We start from the raw sequence: 22,001 nt of genomic DNA on the forward strand, positions 1-22,001 counted from the left end.
TTATTTAATGACAAGAAATAAAATAAAAGCAGCTTTGCTATTCTTCGCAGTTCACAAAAGGCAGAATTACAATTTATTGTTCAGCATTATTCTCTTTCTCTAGGCTTCCTTCTCTCTCCTGGGCCTCTTGTTTTCACCCAGACCTGGCTAGTTATACTTCTTTCCTAGGGACCTGCACCCAGGACCAGGATTCTCTGTTGTATTAGTTTAAGTTTGGCCGAGCCAGATATCTGGAGCAAGTCTTTTAAGGTGTTCTGGGTTTTTCTATATTCCCCTTTATGAAGAGTTGAAGGAATTATTCAAGAGTTGTTTTTTTCTACTGACTCAAGTTCCGAGGCTCCCACTTTAGATGACCATTTTCCGAGGAGGTGTTGTTAACTTATTGCGGCTGCCAGCTTTCTAAGGGCTAGATTCATCAAACTATCGCATGCAATAGGAAGAGGGGCGTGTTTTATGGTAATAGTGCACATTGGGAAAAATAGGCTATCTTAGCGTTTCACATAGGTATTACTGCAGAGTACGATAACTTGATGAACTGTCAACCTGGGTAACATCAAGCTAGGTTGAGAGAACATTGTACAAATCTCATCTTTGTGTTTCCTCACTCCGAAGGTCATCAAATCTTCACAAGAGTGCACTGTTCTGTTCGTACGTGTCACTCTGCATGTCAACATGGCCCCTAACCCCTACACTATTGCCTAAACCTCACCTTGAGTTACTAGGTGGGCCTCCTATAGTAGCATAAATAGCTGTTTTCCTAGCGTGTAGCAGATGGACTCATTACAAATGGGTATAGTGTGCTCGTCCTAGCAGTTGGAGACGGATCTGACGTCAGCACATGGTACATATACCCCTGCAGGAAGTGCAGCAACTAGGTAATTTCCGTCTCCAAAGCAGTTTGGAGCTACCTTACGCTCGCTGAGCGTTTTTCCAAATTATAACGACAAGGTCCCATCCTCCACGAGAATCCAGCTCAATTCTCTCTTACGGTCTGGCCATTGAGAGGGCTAGACTGAAGAAAAGGGGATACTCTGGGCAGGTAATAGACACACTCCTCCGAGCACGCAAGTTCTCCACATCACTATTTGAAGCCTGGTGCGAAACTTGCAGCACCAATCCGCATGCCGCTAACATCCTCATCATTCTGGATTTCCTGCAAGATGGACTTCAGAAGGGTCTGTCCCTCAGTTCAATCAAAGTTCAGGTGGCAGCGCTATCCTGCTACGGCCCCAGGAGTGCCAGCAACAGCATTGCCACACACCCAGACGTTTCATGTTTCCTGAAAGGAGTCAAACACATTCGCCCGCCACTGAAGTGGCCAGTGCCCCTGTGGAACCTCAACCTAGTCTTGGAATTCCTAGCGGGACCCGCCTTCAGACTCCTCTGGGGCCTGTCCCTCCGTTTGTTAACCTTGAAGATGGTGTTCTTGCTGGCCGTATGCTCAGCACGCCGCATCTCAGAGCTACAAGCGCTGTCCTGCCACGATCCGTTTCTCAGAATCACTCCAGGGGCTATCCATCTTCGCACAGTTCCTTCCTTCTTACCCAAAGTAGTCTCACACTTCCACCTTAACCAAACCATATCCTTGCCAACCACGGAAGGTTTGAAGAAGTCAGAAGAAGGTCGAAGACTGCGCCATCTCGACATCGACAGGCTGCTGTCCAGATACCTGGAAATGTCGGAAGCAGTACGAAAGACGGACCACCTGTTCGTCCTTCACAGTGGGAAGAAGCAAGGAGAAGCGGACTCACGGGCGACTATTGCTCGCTGGATCAAGGAAGTTATCAAGGCGGCCTACGTAGAAGCGGGAAAACCACCACCTCTACGGGTCAAGGCTCACTCTACCAGAGCCCAAGCGGCCTCCTGGGCAGAAACTAGGATGCTGTCGCCTGCAGAGATATGTAAAGCGGCAACGTGGTCCTCCCTCCATACCTTCTCCAGATTCTACCGTCTGGACGTCCAGGCCAGGGAGGATACAGCATTTGCAAGGGCAATCCTAAATGGACCTCGGGCAGCCTCCCACCCATTCCGGGAGTAGCTTTTGTACATCCCATTTGTAATGAGTCCATCTGCTACACGCTAGGAAATGGAGAGATTACTTACCTGATAATCTCGTTTTCCTTAGTGTAGGCAGATGGACTCAGCATCCCGCCAGGCTGCCGATAGATATGGGGTTTCACCAATTCGAGGTAAGCCATGTTTTTCTTACATAGGGCATCCACCCTACCGGGTGTCGACGCCTTCCGGTTGAGAACACTGGCGGTCTCCAGCTACTATCAATCGGTCAGGTTAATCACGTTTGGTTAATCAATTGGTCAGTCATACATATATCCATGAAGCTTTTGCAAGGAAGATTACTGAGTTGCTGCACTTCCTGCAGGGGTATATGTACCATGTGCTGACGTCAGATCTGTCTCCAACTGCTAGCACGAGCACACTATACCCATTTGTAATGAGTCCATCTGCCTACACTAAGGAAAACGAGATTATCAGGTAAGTAATCTCTCCATTACTATGGTGCCACCCCCAGAGGCTCTCTTTCTCTCTCAAAATGCTATTTGCGGAAAAATCACAAAGGTTTGATGGAATCTTGTCCCAAACTCCACCCCCTTTTCCAAATTAGCATCGCACTGTGCGTTATGGTGTTTTTTGCATACGAAAAGGCCATAATGCGAGTTGGAAAATAACCCCCTAAGCTGGCTGTGAAACATCAAACTGCCTATTAATGAGCTGCTTAGCATGGCTTTGCAAAATTCATACATGAAAATCGCATGCAAAGTAGCTAATTGTAATAGGGAGGGAATCTGGGCAGGGCTATGTAAAATATTGTGTATATTGCACAGTATACGCTGTTTAACGTGAATTAGAGCCCTATTGAGGTTTGATGCATCTCCCAGTTAGCCGGATACAGCTGAATATTGGCTAAGTTATCCAGATAACTTTGCTCCATCCCAGAGTGCCTTTTTCCAGATAATGACTTATCTAGATGAAACTTGGATTGTTGAAGAGGAGGAATATATTTAAACCCCAATTTTGGCTGGCCAAGTTTTTGACTTAGGGGGTCATTTATCAAAATGTGCTAAGGCTTTTTCCACATGCGTTAAGCGCTTAGCGCATGCGAAAATGTGTTTAACGCATGCGATAGCACCATATCTTATGGTGCGATGCAAATAAGGAGGAGTGTGGGCTGGGTTTGCCTGGCTGTGAAGAGCTATCGCACAGACTTAATGCTGATTTTAACAACACCTTTTTGAATTGCATTAGCTGCCGTGACGTAAGGTGTTATTGCCTTGTGTGATGGAGGGAGAGAGAGAGAGACAGACAGATTGGCCATAATGTCATCTCCCTAGATGAGGTATTTGTATCCCTATGGTAGGCCCACCTAGTAATGCGAGGTGAGGTTTAGGTATCCATGTAGGGGGTTAGGGGCCCCTTTGACATTCAATGTTAGATGTACGAACAGAACAGTAGTCTCTTGTGAACATTTGATGACCCTCGGAGTGAGGAAACTCATTCCAAGATGAGATTTGGGCAATGTTCTCTCCACTTAGCTTGATGTTACCCAGGTAGAAAGTCCATCAAGCTAGGTTGAGAGAACATTGCCCAAATCTCATCTTGGAGTGAGTTTCCTCACTCCGAGGGTCATCAAATGTTCACAAGAGACCACTGTTCTGTTCGTACATCTAACATTGAATGTCAAGGGGGCCCCTAACCCCCTACAGTGATACCTAACCCTCACCTCGAGTTACTAGGTGGGCCTACCATAGGGATATAAATACCTTTCTAGGGAGATGACATTATGGCCAGTCTCTCTCTCTCTCTCCCTCCCTCCCTCAGGAGCTTAAAACTACTAAACATGGTCTCCCCAGTGATTATATGTAGGAAATACAACAGGTCTGGCTCCTATCACAAAGTCTAATAATGTTATCACAATTTGCACTAACTTGGCTCTTCACATAGGTAATTAGCACAATAAAATGAATATTTGCATAAACCACACCCCTTTTGCTATCACATGCAATACTTACCGCATTTTGATAAATCCAGGCCTTAGACAAGTTTTTTTGAATATAGACCTAAAAGTGTTTTCCTTTCTGTTGCTCATTATCTTTAAGACCGTTTTTTGTTTTTTTTTGTCATTCTTATACAGGCAGGAAAGATTCATTTTGGCTACGTCTATGGCATGAGTACTTTTGGATGCCTAGGAATACATGCTTTACTGAACCTGATGAGTATAACACATGTCTCATATGGATGTGTCGCAAGTGTGCTGGGTTACTGCCTGTTACCTATGGTTATTCTGTCCAGCTGTGCAGTATTCTTTTCACTACAGTAAGTATCTGTGGTTCATGCTTACTACATTGCTATGCAGAAGATGTAATCTGTCTACCTTAATCACTTGTATCAGAAAATGGTAGCAGTGAGCACAAATCTTCAAGCCCATTGATTTTCTTATTGAGTCTATGTGCATGAAACTTGCATTACTTCCAGTTCTAGCTGCCCCTCAGATGAGATTTACAGTGTCTCTAATGTTAACCAGCCTAGAGAACATAATTGTAGACAGCTTAAAAAGAACACAGTAGGATCTGTCTACTTCATGATCAACTTTTTCCTCAGCTTTCAGTAATAAGATTATCTTTTTCTCTCTCTCTGCTCAAAATAGGAGTTACCCAGGGACCTCCCATTTGACCATGTAACTCCCATTCTTTTCTATAGAAAAAATATATTTTTATTTTCTTTTTTTCCTATGGAAAATCATGGGAACTCTCACATGACAATCTTTTTTCTTTTACTATGTGCAATTCGATTGGAATGGAATCATAAAAAAAGGTCTCAAGAAAGAACTGGGAAAAAATTTCCATCTTGGACTCCTCTCACTACATTTAAAAAGATAGTAACATGACTGTCACAGCATGTGTGGTCTGGGAGGGCCAGCTGGCGAAAGCAGGATGTCACTCTGCATAGCTGAAAGACATCCTATGCTCATTTCTTACAATTAATTACAGCCAGTATAAGAGAGGTAGATAGGGGATGGGGCTTTGCTTTCCCCTAGGGGTGGTCTTGGCCCCAGCAGGATGACTTATTGCCTTGGTGACTTTGATTTTTGCCGCTACTCACTAAATAACACACTAGTTAACTGGATTCTGCAAACCCTCCCCAGCTACTAACTTTTCAATATCCCCTTCTCTTAGTCTTCAAATTCCAGAGATGATTCATTTTGCAAAGATTTGCCACAGATCATCATCAGAATGGAATAGAGAGTGCTGTGCTCACTTACACCGATGTTCACCAATTGTGCCTCCTCTGCTCCTGCTGCCATCTTGCACTGAATCAACCTTTTTTTCCCCCTTGTTCCATACTTACAGTGGGAATGGGAGAAGCTGGCAGCTCTTCCAGATTCTCAGCCAACCCTGAATCTCTACCTGATTTTTCTAGAAAACAATAATGCCTTCTGAGTTTGGTAGGAGGGTCCTGGTCCTCATCCTATGTCTCTCATCTTTGCTACTTGTGATTGCCCCGGGTCTCTCTGGAGAAAGAATAGCTTTTCCTCTCCCTCCACCTAATCTGTCTGTTTATGCCAGTGACATGATGGAATTTATTCAAATAGATCACTAGTGAGTAGGGACATTTAGTGTTAAATCGTTGTACACCCTAGTGTGAATACATACACACAGCAAACCAGATAATCATTTATGTTACAATCAAAAGCCAATGAACTGTTGATGCTTGCCGAGTATGTACATTGTGTGTGCATGAGTCACATGCTGAATAATTAGTACTGTGTCTCAAAATTGTGCAAACCAAGTTTCAGGTTTTTATATTTGCTGGACTAATTTTTGCCCAAAATCTTAAATCTGGCCCACTGGTGGGAGGAGGGGATTAATGTGGGCTTTAACACGGTACATTTCTGCAATGTTGTAAAGAATACAGCAGGTAAATACATTCATAGCCACTTTTTCAGAGGAATATTTTAAGGCCCCCTCTAAGTGACTCAAAAACCTAAAACAGCTTTTTAATACTTCAAATACCCACTTTATTTTTGAGCAAATGGATGCTTGTGCTTTGTTGTACCTCCTGACCATTCAAGTCCTCAGCACAGTTACCAGAGTGAGGATTCATGGTTGACACCCACTTCCTATGTCATCTAGGAGGAAACCATGGCAAAAGTGAGCTGCATTGAGATTCCTAGGTATTGACTGGCTCACCATTTATGCTGATATTTTTTGAGGATATCATTCTTACCAATTACCCTGGTACAACCCTGCATCCATGATGATGGCAGCAAATAAGTGTGTATGTGTGCCAATTTGGTTTCAGGCATGTATATTGCCTCAAACTGCCTCTTTTAGGTTTGCATGGCTTAGCTAGGTGAACACTGGATGTAAAATAAGAAAGATGTGGAGTTTGAGACTTAAGGATAGATAAGATAAAGTAATATTTACTTTGTAGGCACTAGCCCCCATCTGTTGTAACAATCGTCCTTGAAGTGGTCAAAGAGGGTGGAGTGCCACAGAAAAAAAGGAGTCATGGTAGGACCCAGGATATCTGACCAGCATATATAAAATTTGCATGTGCAGATCACACACCCCTTGCACATTCATGAAATGAAAGGATTTTCCGTTCTGAAAGGCCTCTTCTCTTTCAAGAAGTACTAGGAATAGCCTAGTGGTTAGAGCAGTGGGCTATGAACCAGGAGACCAGCATTTGAGTCCTGCTATCGCTCCATGTGACCTTGGGCAAGTCACTTTACCCTCCATTGCCTCAGGTACAAAATCAGGTACCCTCCATTACCTCAGGTACAAACTTACCCTCAGTACCTGAATGTAAACTGATGTGATATCTCAGATCAAATGTCAGTATATAAAAAATAATAAATAAATATATGCTTGCAATCTATCGCACCTATCATGTTAAGTAGCCTGGCAACATCATAAAAACTTTTTTGAGGTCTTACTATTTTTGCCTGTGATCAGAATATTAAATGTATATCGCAACTCATCGATGTAGGGCTAGCAGGACCTGGTAACATCTGGAGAAAGTGCTTTTCTCCATCCTAATATCTGCAGTTCTAATGGCTTCTGAGCTGAAGCAGTAATGTGGATTACCTTTTCCTCTGGACCTGAACATATATGGGTGCAGCAGTCTCCTTGCTGTGCTCTGCTGCTCCTGGTCTCCTCCTCTATCAGTGCTTTCTCCTTCCTCTTTCTACTTTTCTCCCTCTCAGCTTGTTCCCTATACTTCCACTTCTTATCCCCTAGTGTCTCCTCTATGGCTTCTTCCTGTGCATCTTTCATTCTCTCCTACTCCTCTTTTCCACTTCTGCAACAGCTCCTCTTGCTTCTGTACTCACATGCCCTCCATTTTGGAATTCTATACTCAAATGTCCTCCATTTTGAAACCCACAGAGCATGCTCACAGCTGAACCCTTTATACAGCTTGTGAACTAAACATTTAATACCTGATCCAGGGCTGGTTTAAAAATGTATATGTGAGAGTATGGGTGCTAAACAGCATATCATGCTATTTAGCATGTACTAATTTGATATGAATGTATACATTGATTTTAGTGATTGCACGCTAAAATCTTTTCAGACTAGTATAGCATGCATGCTAGGACCTTAGTGCAAAGTACATTAATTTTTTGTACATGCTAAATGGCCTTAACGTGCCTATAAGCTGTTACTGTAGAAGTAGGCAACTCCGGTCCTGGAGTGCTACAAACAGGTCTGTTTTTTAAAATATCAGCAATGAATATACATGAGGTATATTTGCATGCACTATCTCCATTGTATGCAAATATATCTCATGCATACTCCTAGTGGATATCCTAAAACCGAGACCTATCAGGGGCACTCCAGGACTAGAGTTGCCTACCCCTGGTTTAGTGCATAGGTTACAATATATAATGATATCATTTTTCTATTTATTGTATATATTGTTTCTATCTAAAACATTTTGAAGACTGATGGAATAATTATTATGACAGAGGACTAAGGCATCAATGCAGTTTCCTATTTTAATTTAAAAATGTTTTTCCTTTTTTAAGGATATTCCTAAAAACCTAACATTTTTATATTAATAACTCCAAGCTCAGAAGATATCGCTTGAGTGTAAAAGTAAAACAATTAAAATTAAAAAGGTAGCACTGACATTCTAAATATTTCTGTTCCAGGTTACTTATATTTTGGTCAGAAAACATACTTTTTTCTTCTGAGCTCAAGAGGGTAAAAACTGCCTAGTTTTTGTTTCATCATCTTCCATTTCATCACATAGAAGCTCCTCTGGGTGGTTAGAATTAGGTTAACCTTATAAAATATATTGTAATGTTACAGTATCAAGCTGTTATATCAATCCATTTTATTCTTTACTTGAGCTCAGCAGTTTTATCTAAACATTAGAGGAAAATAACGTAATTAAATGCATGTCACAGGTCAAGAAATTAAAGTCCAATGTTTCGAAGAGAATGATAAAGAGAATATATACAGTATGTGTATACCTTTCAATTCATATATTCCTAAAGAGAATTTTTACAGTTAAGGATCAGAAGTAGATTAGGAACTGTAGAGCTCTTTGGTAACATTTATCCAATCACAGATATTTTTTAATCATACTTAAGGAAAGTATCTAAAATTATTCTCTTTTTCAGTAATAGCCTGTGTGATTTTAGTTCCAAATAAAAAGTTAACCACATGCACAAAATAGGTCTAGTAAGCAATATTGTCTTGTTTGAAACATATTTCTGAAAACTGGACACTCCAGCTCAGCTCTGTGTCATTAAGAAATTCACTTCGTTTATTTATATATTCTATTCTGAAATATCCAAATAATTGTTCAGTGCGGATTCCAATAAAACTTTCATAAATTACTGAAACAGAACATATAACTAAAAACAAAAATAAAAACATCATCTAAAAATATCCTCACTCATATATGGTTAAAATAAATATTAAATATCCACACATCCAAGGAGATGCAACATAAATCAATGAGGTCCAAGCGTAAGTCAGTTTATAAAGAAAAAGAACTTCAAATTTTTATTTTGATTTAATTTAAATCGGCAACTCCATTGCTCATCTGTCAAAATTATACAGTTCTCGATAGGGTCCCCCGACACGGACCCCGTGTTTCGCCAGACGGCTGCGTCAGGAGGGACAGTAATCGATGAAAATTTCAACAACTTGTATGCAGAGCCACGTTTAAACAATTGACACGGCAAGCAGAGCATACAAGTTGTTGAAATTTTCATCGATTACTGTCCCTCCTGACGCAGCCGTCTGGCGAAACACGGGGTCCGTGTCGGGGGACCCTATCGAGAACTGTATAATTTTGACAGATGAGCAATGGAGTTGCCGATTTAAATTAAATCAAAATAAAATTTGAAGTTCTTTTTCTTTATAAACTGACTTACGCTTGGACCTCATTGATTTATGTTGCATCTCCTTGGATGTGTGGATATTTAATATGTGGAGTGTAATTTTGCCTGCTCCATTTTTTTGTTTTTTAAAATAAATATTAACAATTATGGGTGTAATGTAGGACTGATTCAAAACCAAGGATATTTATATACCGGTGTGAAACTTAAATTGTCAGAATCCAACTTGTTGAGCCAATAAAAGAAAGCACTCATGAACATCCTACAACTTAAAATTCTGAAGAGCTGGGACAAAAAGTAGATTTTGCCCTGAAGAATGCAGAAAATGAGCAGAAACACTCTACAGTAAAATAGTCTTCAAACAATGTAGATTCTCACTGTGACTATCTTATGAATAGTGAGCATTTTGATCCGAAATCATTGTTAAATTTGTAAATGCCAGTGATCAGTCTGGTAGCTGCATTTTGTATTATCTGTATAAAACAAAACAAGGTATTTGGAAGTACAACATATAAAGCATTACAATAATCCAGCTTAGTTTTGACTAATGCTCTTAGTTGTAAAATTGGTTCTGGCTACCATGTGGGATCTAAAATTTAATTTAGAATCAAGCAAAATACCCACATTTCTCACCTCAGTCACAATAGGTTGCTACACTCCAACAATAACCAAACACATCATATTTATTTATTTAGTGATTTTTTTATATACTGCGGCACGTTAATAACATCACCTCGGTTTACAATAAACAAAAAAACATTAGCAACAAGCTTTACAGACAATATGAAATAATGCGAACGTATTATATATCAATTAAGAACAAACATAGTAACAGAGAACGATAAAACTAATGATAATATTCCAATGTTCAAGGTCATTTTAGTAGTAAATGGGAGGTAAGAGGTCATAAAGTAAAGTTTATTGCGTGATACCCAAAGAACGACAGACTTATCTATGTTTAATACCAAACTATTTACAGTCATCCATTGGTTTACCTCTTTTAAACATCTAGTAAGCAGTGCCACATGAAGGCTGCCATCTGCTTCACAGGGTACAACAACTGTTTATCTTCGGCATGTATATAATAGCACACCTCTAAATTTTCCAGAATCTTAAACATTGGCTGAAGATACAAATCGAATAATGTCGATGATAAAACAGAACTTGAGGGACTCTGCAAGTCATCCTTTTCCAAGAGGACCTTTATCACCAATGCAAACTTCTTCTTGTTTTCTCTCTTCTTGTTGATTATGAACTTGTTTTCTATGAGAAAAAAAAAGAGCAGTGGTGCCCATCCCAAATGATTGAAGGAGTGAGTGCAATAATAGTTTTACAACTAATCATATCAAATGTAGCTAATATTACTAATTGCACTAATAATGCCAGTGCACTTCTGTCAATAATGAGACAAAGAACGTCCAACAATGAGACCAATAAAAACTCAGTGCCATGTGCTTTTTTGAATGTTGTATTGTTCCACAAACTCTTCCAGCTGCTTCAATACATACTTTTCCAAGAGTTTAGACAGATTAGGAAAATTTGAAATAGGCCTATAATTTGTTAGTATATTTGCTGATAGCTCTGTTTTCTTTTGCCCAGGTTGTACTGTGGCCTTTTTTGAACTTCTTGGGTTCACATCCCTCTTTCAGCAACATATTGATAATATTTACTAATATATGGTAAGGTACAGACTGAAGTTTTTGAATAATCCAAAAAGGACATGGATCAATTTGACAATTTAGAAATTTCTGCATGGGAAAGTGATTCAAATTGAAAACTTACAGATGGAATTGTACCAGCTTCAATATCAGTAGCATATTACTTGTAGACAATAATGCCTGCAAAGTTTATTTATTTATTTATTTAGTTAAAGGCTTTTATATACCGGAGTTCATGTACTGGTACATATCGCTTCGGTTTACAGAGAACCAAAAATTGGAAATTACAGCAAACAAAATAAATGAATGAATACATTGAACATGGAATACATAATAGAGAATAAAGAGAACCTCAAGAAAGGCAAAACATCCAAACATAAGAACAAGCCTAGTATCAACTCAAACACAGAGTAAAAGAGTATAAAGAGTATCATCTGGAACAAGTAGATATTTGGGCCTTTGCCACAGACATTCTAACCTCCGACCTTTGATCCGGGGGTGGTCTAGTCCAATGAAGTAATAAGAGCATAAATACGGATAATAGTCAAAGCTGTAGTATTAGGTGGTAAAGACTTTAAGTAAAGGCTCTTGTGAAGAGCCGCCTTCAGCTTTTTCTTGAATGTTCGCAGACAGGGTTCTAGGCGAAGTTCCGGGGGGAGAGTGTTCCAGTGCAACTCAAAATACATGACTATAGGCTCGACATCTACATAAAAGAAATCTAAGTTCTCTGGCTTTATTTTACTTATTTTTTTTAGCAACTTTTATCTCCCTCTCTATTGTTAAATTTTTGTGACAGGGACTAGGTTACATAGCTAGCATAGTTTAATTGAAAGACGACATCAACCCATTGAGTTCAGGCTTCTCAGAAAACTAGGTGATGATGTCTTATTGTGGATTGGTAACTAGTTAAAAGATAGGAAACCCAGTGTAGGACTAAATGGTCATTTTTTTCCACTGTAGAAAGGTATGCAGTTGTGTGCACCAGGGTCCTCCACTAGGACCTGTGTTTTATTTATTACTAATCTGGAAAAGTGATCAACAAGTGAAGTGATCAGATTTGCAGGTGACAAAAAAACATTCGCAGGCCATGAGGAACTGCAGAAAGATCTTGAGAAACTGGGAATCTATAAGGCAGTGTGAGGCAATACCCCCTAGTGTTCTCCTATTTACTTGTGCAGGACCAGGCTAGATTCCTGGTCCACCTTAAATTCCTTAAGGAGAGTATGCTCTATGGGCGAGATCTTACGAGGCAGGTGGGGCTCAGAGGGTATAACCAGAGACTGGGGAATAACCAGGCCAGGCCCAGATTTCCAGGAGGAAAGCAGCTCCTGTAACATATCATCATCCAAACACTGCGAATACTGAGGGAGGCAGTACTGAACTGTAAGAGAGAGTACATTGTTCTGAAGGGAAGATAGTCTACTCTTGTGTATGTGTGAAGCTGTAATAAAGATATGCTGTTTTAAGAAAGGCTGGAATCAGACTTATTTGTCTCCAGGCCTGTGGGAATCACCGCTCGGTCCCACATGCAGATAAAATTTAATATGTACAAATGCAAAATAATACACTAGGAAAAAATAATCCAGACTATATATATATATTAGAAGTAACCACCCAGCAAAGGGATTTTGGAGCCACTGAATAGAATACATTGAAAACCCCAGGCTCACTGTGCTGCAGCTGTTAAAAATGAAAATAGAATGTTAGGAATTATTTAAAAAGGAACGGAGAATAAAACTGTAACTTTCATAATGCCCCTGTATACATCTATCGTGCGACCCCCATCTTGCATATCATGTGCAGTTCTGATCACCCCATCTCAAGAAATCACATTTATCTATCTAATTTTTTTTTTTAAGTATTTCTATTTTGCTGTCTTCAATAAAATGGTCCAAAGTGGAGTACAAGATATAGCTGAATTAGAAAATGTACAGAGAAAGGCAACAAAAACGTGTAAGGGGATGGAAAGTTTACCTTGTAAAGAAAGGCTAAACTGCTTACGGCTCTTCATCTTGGAGAACTGATGCCTGAGAAGGCATATGCTAGAAGATTATAAAATGATGGATTAGGATGGAACAAGTAAATAGGGGATGGTTATTGACCGTTTCAAATAGTACTAGGATTGGGGGGACACTCCATGAAACTAGCAGATAACTGATTTAAAAACAAATGGAGGTGAGTACTTTTTCACTTACAATTTAGCTATGAAATTTGTTGCTAGAGGATGTGGTCAAGGCATCTAGCATAGCTGAGTTTAAAAACAGTTTAGCCAAATTCCTGAAGAAAAAGTACATAAACAAGCAGGTAAGCTATGGGAGAACTATCGCTTAGCCCTGGGACTGGACAGCAAGAAATGATCTACTCTTTGGGATCTGCCAGGTACTTCCTAATGACCTGGATTGGCCACTGTCAGAAACAGATGCTAGGCTTAATGTTCCTTTGGTCCTACTCAGCATGGCATATCTTATGTTCTGGGAATTATCCATATTCAAACTTTTTTTTTTTTGTTTCTGGCCATCCAAGGGCAAACAAAAAGCATGTTAAATGTAAAGCTCCCTCACCATCGGGAGGTGAGGTCAGCTGAGCAGGGGACATGGTAGAGAGATAGAACGTCCTGCGTCACAGCCACGTGATCGCAGGGACTTGTAGAGAGAATACTTTGAGGTGTCCCGAGGAGCGGGGCAAGAGACATAGTTCGGGGGGGGGGGGGGGGGGAACACCCAGTACTCAGGTAGAACTGGAGACTCAAGTACCAGAGTTGGAGCCTCCGACAGAGGAGCGCTAGACAGTCCTCGAGGAACGGGTAGCGCAAGACAGGAACTTCTGGAGAAGTGCAGCGGAGACTGTCGAGGGGCGAGACAGCGTAGAGATAGAGGCTCTGGTATGATGACAGAGGCTGACCCGAGGAGCGGGGAAACCAGAGTCTAATCTCCGAAGTAGTGACCTAAGCTGCCCCGAGGAGCAGGGCTGCTCACTGTGGAATCTCTGGTACAGAAACGTAGACACTGCCCCAAGGAGCGGGGAGGCACAGAGTACAGTCTCTGGTGTAGAACGTAGGCATTGCCCCAAGGAGCGGGGAAGCTCAGAGTACAGTCTCTGGTGTAGAACGTAGGCACTGCCCCAAGGAGCGGGGAAGCTCAGAGTACAGTCTCTGGTGTAGAACGTAGGCACTGCCCCGAGGAGCAGGGAAGCAAAGAGTACAGACATTGGTGTAGGCACTGCTCCGAGGAGCGCAAGTAGAGTCTCCAAGGCAGTAAGGTAGTTCGAGGGGCAATCCCCGAGGAGCGAGGAAGCTGGCAGGCAGGACCTCTGCGAGGCGCAAGGGCTACCCCGAGGAGTGGGGAAGGCTGGAGACGAGGCCTCCAACTGGAGCTCAAGCAGGCCCCTGAGGAGCGGGTACCCGAGCCAGAGTCCAGAGCTGCAGGAGAATCCAAGGCAGGACCCACGGGTCCGAGGAGACAGGAGCAAGCACCAGTAGGAGAAGGAACTCGTTGCCAAGTCAACTAGCATGGGCCAAGGGAGGTGCTTATGAATCCCAACCTCATGATATCATCAGTTGGGGATGTCTCTGAGGTTCCCGCCATTGGGCGTTTAAAGGTAGGTCTGGTGGCGCGTGCGCGCACCTAGGAAGGCCCGGTGTTGGCGTGGTGGTCGGTGGCATCCCGGCTGCCACGAGAAATCTTGAGAACCTGGAGATATACGGCGGTAGCGGCTAGCCCCAGCTGTGAGTTGACCCAGAGAGGAGAGCAGGGCAACACATGACGTGAGTTGAGTCGGTTGCAGCCGACTGCGACCGACGGTCATAACAAATCCTTTGTAAACTCATCAAAGCAAATGGAACACATCTCTCCTTCGGTAGCTATTAATTAGCATCTCAGTAACTTTGAATACTCTTCCTACTCTAGTTTAATAGCTTCCCTTCTCCTCTTTTAGCCCCGACCCTCAAAACCCTGCCGATCTATTAATCTTTAATTTATCACTTACACATCCTCCATACCTATCTTTGAAACTGAGAAGAGATTTCTATGGGGAAAACCATGATTCTGAGACCCGCCCCCTCCCCTGACATCATCGCAAACAGAGCCGGGCAGTTTGAAAGGCACCAAGCAAGCACCCCTTCGTGCAACCTTTGTGTTATTTCTTTAATATGCTCCTTGTTATACCTTTTGCTTAATTGTTAAGAACTTTGATTTTGATGGTTTTATTTTTGTAATCTCTTAGCCTCAGGTACAAAAATTTTAGATTGTAAGCCCTTTTAGGGGATAGTGAATTACCTATTGTACCTTATTGTAAACCGATGTGATATCTCTTTTTGAAATGAACATCGGTATATAAAAATCGTAAATAAATAGCAGAAGTAAAGTTACGTGGCAGGGGAAGCCGGCACGCACCTATGCGCATAAATATTTATGGGTCGATTTGAAGTTGAAATCCAGGAGCGCCCACACCCAGCCCCTTTTTAGAAATGTTTCATTTGTGCACGTAGCGGGAGATAGGCACGTGCACAGGTGGCTTTTAAAATCTGCTCGGCATGGGCCGGCCCAACTTGTGCACGTATCTCCTGGTTTTGGCGCATGCTAGGCTTTTAAATTCACCTTTTAAGTACATTTAGATTGGGGGAATGATTGAGAAGACTGGGTAATCTTTTTAAGACCAAATAATCACAGGCTTGCTGACAACCCTATTATACATATGTGTATACAGAACATTTTGTGTGAAACTGGTGTCATTTTAACTATTTTGGCACACTCTTTCTTTCTCTTGTGTTAGGATTATAGTTATTGTGAGATATTGTATCACTTTTTAATTTAGATCTATATTATAAGGAACAGGCTAATTCAGTCCTGGTTTTACCCTATTACATGTAGGGACTTGCAGCTCTGATCGTCCCATTGATTTGCCTAAGAAATCACAACTCCCTGCATGCAGTAGGATAAAAATAGGACTGGACTGGACATAGAGCCAGTTGGAAATCCTACCCATGAGACAATAGGACATCTGTTAAATGGGCCAGACTGCCAATGGCTGATTTTAAACCAACATGCTTTTAAACCAGTCAGGAGCAAGAGTGAACACTCCAAAAACCACAAAAAAAAAAATAAAAATTTTCATGGACAATAAAAAGGTGACAGATGTTCCCCAAGGACAATTTTCCCCTTTATTACAGGAAAAAAAAAAAAAGCAGGAGGATAGGCAGAGTGAAAATGATTTCAATAAGGTCAGGCATGATATTTCTCTAATTTAAATAAAAAAGATGTGTAGTCCCCTAGGATAAAAACAACTCTACAAAAGTGAACATGTGCAGCATGTGAAGTATGGCAGAGGAACCCATCAGTCTGATTCACTGATTACATTCTATTGCATGGTGCGCTCCTGAAAAGAACATTTGCTTCCATTTCTTCAGACAGTGGCATACAGCGCCTTTGTTATTTTTGGTTTTGTTATGCATTACTTGAACCAAGTCAGTTTTCTGGGGAGCATGAAAGTCTTTGTGAAGCAGATTGTTTTGAGAAGAGCACAGGCTGTATTTTTATCACCCCCCCCCCCCCCCCCAAACAGTCCTCCACAACAATGACTCAGAAAACTCCTTTTCACAATAGTTTCCAAATCTACTTACTGGAATGGGAATAAAGTGTCAGGCAAGAGTTCTCCACTGCACCAGTTTACTAAAGAGCTTCCTCTATTATATGTCTATGACAAATCTTGAAAATAAATAAATGAATACAACTAAAAGGAGGGACTCAAATACCTAAGTGTAATAAAAACACTTCTATCTATCTGTAATTCTTTTGTTTCTCCTGAGGTTTTAACTCGTCTCCTCATATTCCACACAAGAATACATTCAATACTTGAAAAGTCTAGTCTCCAGGTCTTGTGTAACTGAAGGGCTCTTGTCTGTTGTCTGCACACTTTTGTGCCACTCAGAGTGAATGAGGAAAGTCAGAAAGTGTAAATAATGCAGGTGCACTCCAGAACTCAAGGCCTACATGTATTACTTACACACACAAAGAAGAAACCTGCAGCACAGCAGACAGAGAGGTTTATTCAATAAAGGGTGCTTGCTAACTCTTGCTAAAATTGGATACTTAAAAAGTTTCATGCATTAAACAGTGGTGTTTAGATGGCATTCAAAAAAGAGGTTTTCTAAAATATTGTGTGAAAACGTTTGCATTTGCATACACTTATTGCATACTGAGGGCCTTATTTACTAAAGTGTGTTAACACCATGTGTTAAAGCACAATTTTAACAAAATAATAGCTAGATTTATCATTCTGCAATATTTATAACTATATTTATAGCAGAATGATAAGCCTTGGTAAAAAAAAATGGGGGGGGGGGACACAAAATTGTGCCGCTGTCTGCATCATGGTGGTGCATTTTTGCCTGCCATGGTTGTGGCCGGGTGCGGTGTTATTTCCTGCAGTGCTGCTGGTGATAATGTGGAAAACATTATCGCCCACAGCGTTGCTGGGCCATAACCCCACCCACACTCCTCCCCTTCCCCTAATTTAATAATACCGCTGTGATGCAGCCGGTATAGCGTCCGGTAGGGCGTTGTCACACGTGATAAGGCCCTAACGCCTGCAATAAGGCCACACTGTGTTTTTGAAAAATGAACCTGTTTATTTATTGCTGGATTTGCTAAACTACAGTGAGTACCAGATTTTAGTAAATCCTGTATTCTTTTGGCTAGCAACAGATAGACGTTACCTACAGTGGTAACATCTATATGCTACCAGACATGGGAGCATGAATTCCCAGTTCCCCAAGGCTACGGTCTTTACAGGGACAGCTAGCTCCTCTTTCCCCACATATTATAACCTTTCATGCACCACCACTTCACAGTCTGAACACCCCTCCCCCCCCCCCCCCCCCCCACCCACAACAAAACTTGCCCTCCTGGAGATTTCCTCTCTTCTCAACAGAAGCCCGGTCCCTCTCTATGAATACAAAATTCCAAATGATGTTGGCTGACCCGAGGCTCCCCTTTGTTCTGTTTGTGAGTGACAAAGTGAAAGCTTGGGTCAGTCAGCACCATTTCAACTTATCCCACGGCGGAGCAGGAGCAACTGGGGGCTGCTTCTGTCTAAGGGGGAGCCAGAGGCTTTTTAGTTAAAGAAGGGGAGGGGGACATGGAGGAGGCAGCATTTTTTTGAGTATTTAGTGGGGGAGTTTGTAGCCAGGGGGTAGAGTTCCTGGGGGGAAATCTGTTGGAGAGAGGGGGTAAGTGCCAGGAGGAGTGTTTGGAATCTGTGAGAGGGGGAGGAGGAAAAGAGTGGGTATATCTGTCACTTGGGGCAAGCTGCCCTTTTAGGGATCCCAAGGAAAATCCTAAGGGCTTCAGTAGGTGCTCAGTTTATCCTTTTGAGGCATAGATAATTTTCCATGGCGTAACAAGGTTTATCATGATTCACACATTAAGCCTTTTTAATATTAATGAGTTCTTTTCTGTACATTTGCATGAGGGGTGGGAGGGGAGTATCACTGCCTATGGGAAGGTTACTGACTATGCAGGAGGAGAATTACTGACTATTGAGTGGATTCTGTGAATTTAGGGGGGGGTTCTGACAATTGGGAGGTATTACTTCCTATTGGGGAGCTATTTACTATTGGGATGGGGATTTGATGGTGCTTGGGCAGGGGACACTTTTTCTTCACTTTGGTTAGGGAGGAGAGAAAATCCCATATGCCAACTGACCCAGCGTGAAAGGGCTGGTTAGCATAGGGAAATTTGGGATACAGCATGAATAATCAAAAGTTTAACACTTGGTCCAAGGCAGGTGTTAAGTGTTTGCCTTTACTGAGCCCATGGTAAATAACGAGTGGAAGGCTACATATCACTATTTACCATGGATTCTGTAAAGCTTCATTTGCATATGATGTACCCTCATTTACATGTGGGCAAGCACTAGGTTTAATTATTGGGAACATGAAGGGGACTGAAAGGAGAGCACTGTATCACTCTGTTGCCTGAGCCCTCATCTGCCCGGTGCCTGCTACAACCTTGTTCCCTGACTGTCCAGAGCGTCTGATGTCATCTTCCCAGGACATCAGGAAGGACTTTAAATTTCGATGTGCTGTGATGCGCAACCGCCACCAGCACACTGCCTAAGGTGAACGCAGCTTGTTTAGTTTTTTTGGACAATTGTATCTTTGGAATATTCTTTGCCTTTGTGGATTTTTTTTCAAGTAAGTGCTCTCCTCTTTATATTCACTTCTTTTGGTTGTTTTCCCATAAGGTCTTATGGGGAAGAAAAAGAAATTGATCTGTTTGTTGTCGTCCGTCCGTTCCCCCCCCCCCCCCCCCCCCCCCGATCCTTCAGTTCCCTCTTCGATGTCCCAATTGATCATTCTGGGATTTTTCCAACCTTCGAGCTTGAGCACTCCTTCAGGACTGGATCAGCTAGGCAGGAGTCTTCCTGTCGTTTCTACGAATTCCATCTCTCTCAGCCCTGACCTCCGTTCACCACCTGTACTAGAGCCTGCACCTCTGTCTGGTTTTCAGGTAAATCAGGAACTTGTACAAAATGCTTTGGATGATTCTTCTGTGGGGGGAGTTCCAGCTTCATCATCACCCCAGATTCTTACTGGATTTCTTACTCTTGGTAATTTGTAGCCTGTTAGTTCTTCTGGGAGACCTGAGCAGATCACTATGGAGTCACTCTGGTTTGTGATCAAGGGATTGGAACAATCGTTAGGGACTAGATTTGACAATTTAGCTACCACTATTGCTCAAATTCAAGATCAGATTTCTGGGCAAGACAAGGTTTTAAAGGCTACTTCACAGCGTATTTTCCTTCTGGAACAGAAATGTGAAACTTTGTTTAAAATTCATGTGACCTTGGTGAAGGGTCAAGAAGTTTGTCAATGTAGATTAGAAGCTTTTTTAGAGAATTATTCTATATGATTGCATTTGAGAATATTACATTTTCCTAAATCTGTTTCTGTATCCTCAATTGACTTGCTCAGGAAGTTTTATACTGAGGTCCTTAAAGTTCCTCAGTCTTCTATTCCACCCATTACTAAAGCTGTCACCAAGGCAGGTTTCTCTATCTCCTGATAATTCCTCCTTGCAAATTAATCCTTTAGATAATCTCACTACTTTGATTCAGGATTCTCAAATTGAAATTTCTGGTTATGCAACCTTACTTGTTGTCTTTGCCCTTGAATTTGTTTCAGTTCATTTATTTGTTTTCTAGGTAACAGCCTTTCATTCAATTTATTTCAAATGAAAAAAACATTTTTTTTGTCTTATTTATTCATTCATGTCCCATTAACATCAATGAGGGAAGCAATGCAGCCTATTTTGGACTCCCAAATTGGGGTTTTCTAATCAATTCTAACGAAACTTGTGGGTAGACGAGATCAGAAGGGGGTGAAGTGCACTCCAAGCACCACAATTGTGTCAACTTGACACCATAAGTAGCATGGATAGCCAAAAGAACCGTAATGGGGTAAAATGGTAAGAGCAGTGGCAGGAATTCTGCAAAGCAGTATGAGAAGAAAAAAGCAGCAAGACTAGCCAGAACATCCCAATGCTCCAAAAGGGCGGCAAATGGCACCAACAACAGTGGCATGACCTTCTCCAGGCAGCATGGAAGGGACAAAGTGGCACCAAATGTGGTATGAAGAGCTCAAGGGGAACATAAGAAGTGCCATGCTGGGTCAGACCAAGGTCCATCGAGCCCAGCATCCTGTTTCCAACAATGACCAGTCCAGGTCATAAGTACCCAGCAGATCCGTAATAGTTGATCTATTTCTTGTATCTTACTTCCAGGGATGAGTGCTTATTTTCCAAAGTCTACCTGCTTATAACTGCTTATGGACTTTTTCTTCAGGAACTCTTTTGAACCCCACTATGTTAGTTGTCCTGATCACATCCTCAGAAAACAGATTCCATAGTTTTATAATTAATATTTTTATTGAATTTCAACTTTACATACAGTTAAGATCCACCATTTAAATGTAAATTCTCCATGTGAAATACAAATTTATCTTCAACAAAGAAATCCAAAATAAATTATTCCAACAATCATTATGCAAAGAAAATAGAAATGCACATCTATATTAGTGGAGCAACTAATCAAAGAAATAAACAATAGGAAAATAATTGTCTGACCCTCAATTATTCTATCTAACTTCCCTACCTATAGGGCATAATTAGGGGTGTGAATTCAAGTATTCCCTTAACTGCTCTGGATAATTAAAAATATAGCGTGAATCTTGGTAAGTGATTATGCACTGACAAGGGTATCTTAAGATGAACTTGGCCCCCTTCTGTATAGCCTCTACTCTCATCCCTAGAAACCTTTTTCTACGGAGTTGTGTTACTCGGGCTATATCCGGAAATATTTTTATACTTTGCCCATAAAACTTTTTATCCTGGTTCCTAAAAAAGGACCTCAGAATTGCATCTCTCTCTGTCAAGAACACGAATTGGACTAATAATGTTGCTCTTTGTGAGATATTTACCTCAAAGGATTTTTCCAATATGTCTGTTAAGCTAATCTCTGATCCCATTTCTTCTTTTGGAATATTTAATCCTTGATCAGTATAAACAGGAAGATAATATATCCTCGATACTGCGGGAATAGAGGAATCTGTATATTTTAGTACATTTTTTAAATAACTACGGAACAAATCTAATGAGGAAATAAGATTTATCTTTGGAAAATTTAAAAATCTTAAATTTGTACTTCTTGTTTGATTTTCGATACTCTCTATTCTATCAAGGCATATTTTCTCAGATTTTATTAAGTTAGTTTGAACCTCACTGTTTTTATCTACCTTCTCTTTTACAATTTTAATTCTTCTATTTTTCCCACCTTCCGTTCTACTTCATGGTTCATTTGTAATGCTTGCTGGATTTTATGTGACATGTTATTTATAGATTTATGCATTTGTACAATCATTTCACCAATTTCTTTTAAAGAAAAATCTCTTGCAGTTAATACTTGAATTTCACCCT

General features: G+C 41.1%; 1 protein-coding gene across 4 annotated transcripts in view; it reads left to right on the plus strand.

Moving 5' to 3' along the window:
- Positions 1 to 22,001, plus strand: part of YIPF7 (Yip1 domain family member 7) — a 177,891-nt gene that overhangs the window by 67,059 nt on the left and 88,831 nt on the right. For 3 of the 4 annotated variants that reach the window (XM_029588513.1, XM_029588502.1, XM_029588522.1), the window contains one exon: positions 4,151 to 4,332. In XM_029588513.1, coding sequence (XP_029444373.1) covers positions 4,151 to 4,332 — 182 coding nt within the window. Of the gene's footprint in view, positions 1 to 4,150; positions 4,333 to 10,481; positions 12,434 to 22,001 lie in introns of those variants that run through there. The other variant, XM_029588532.1, reaches the window with a different exon arrangement.

Source organism: Rhinatrema bivittatum, chromosome 1 (genome assembly GCF_901001135.1).
Source record: "Rhinatrema bivittatum chromosome 1, aRhiBiv1.1, whole genome shotgun sequence".
NCBI lineage: Eukaryota > Metazoa > Chordata > Amphibia > Gymnophiona > Rhinatrematidae > Rhinatrema > Rhinatrema bivittatum.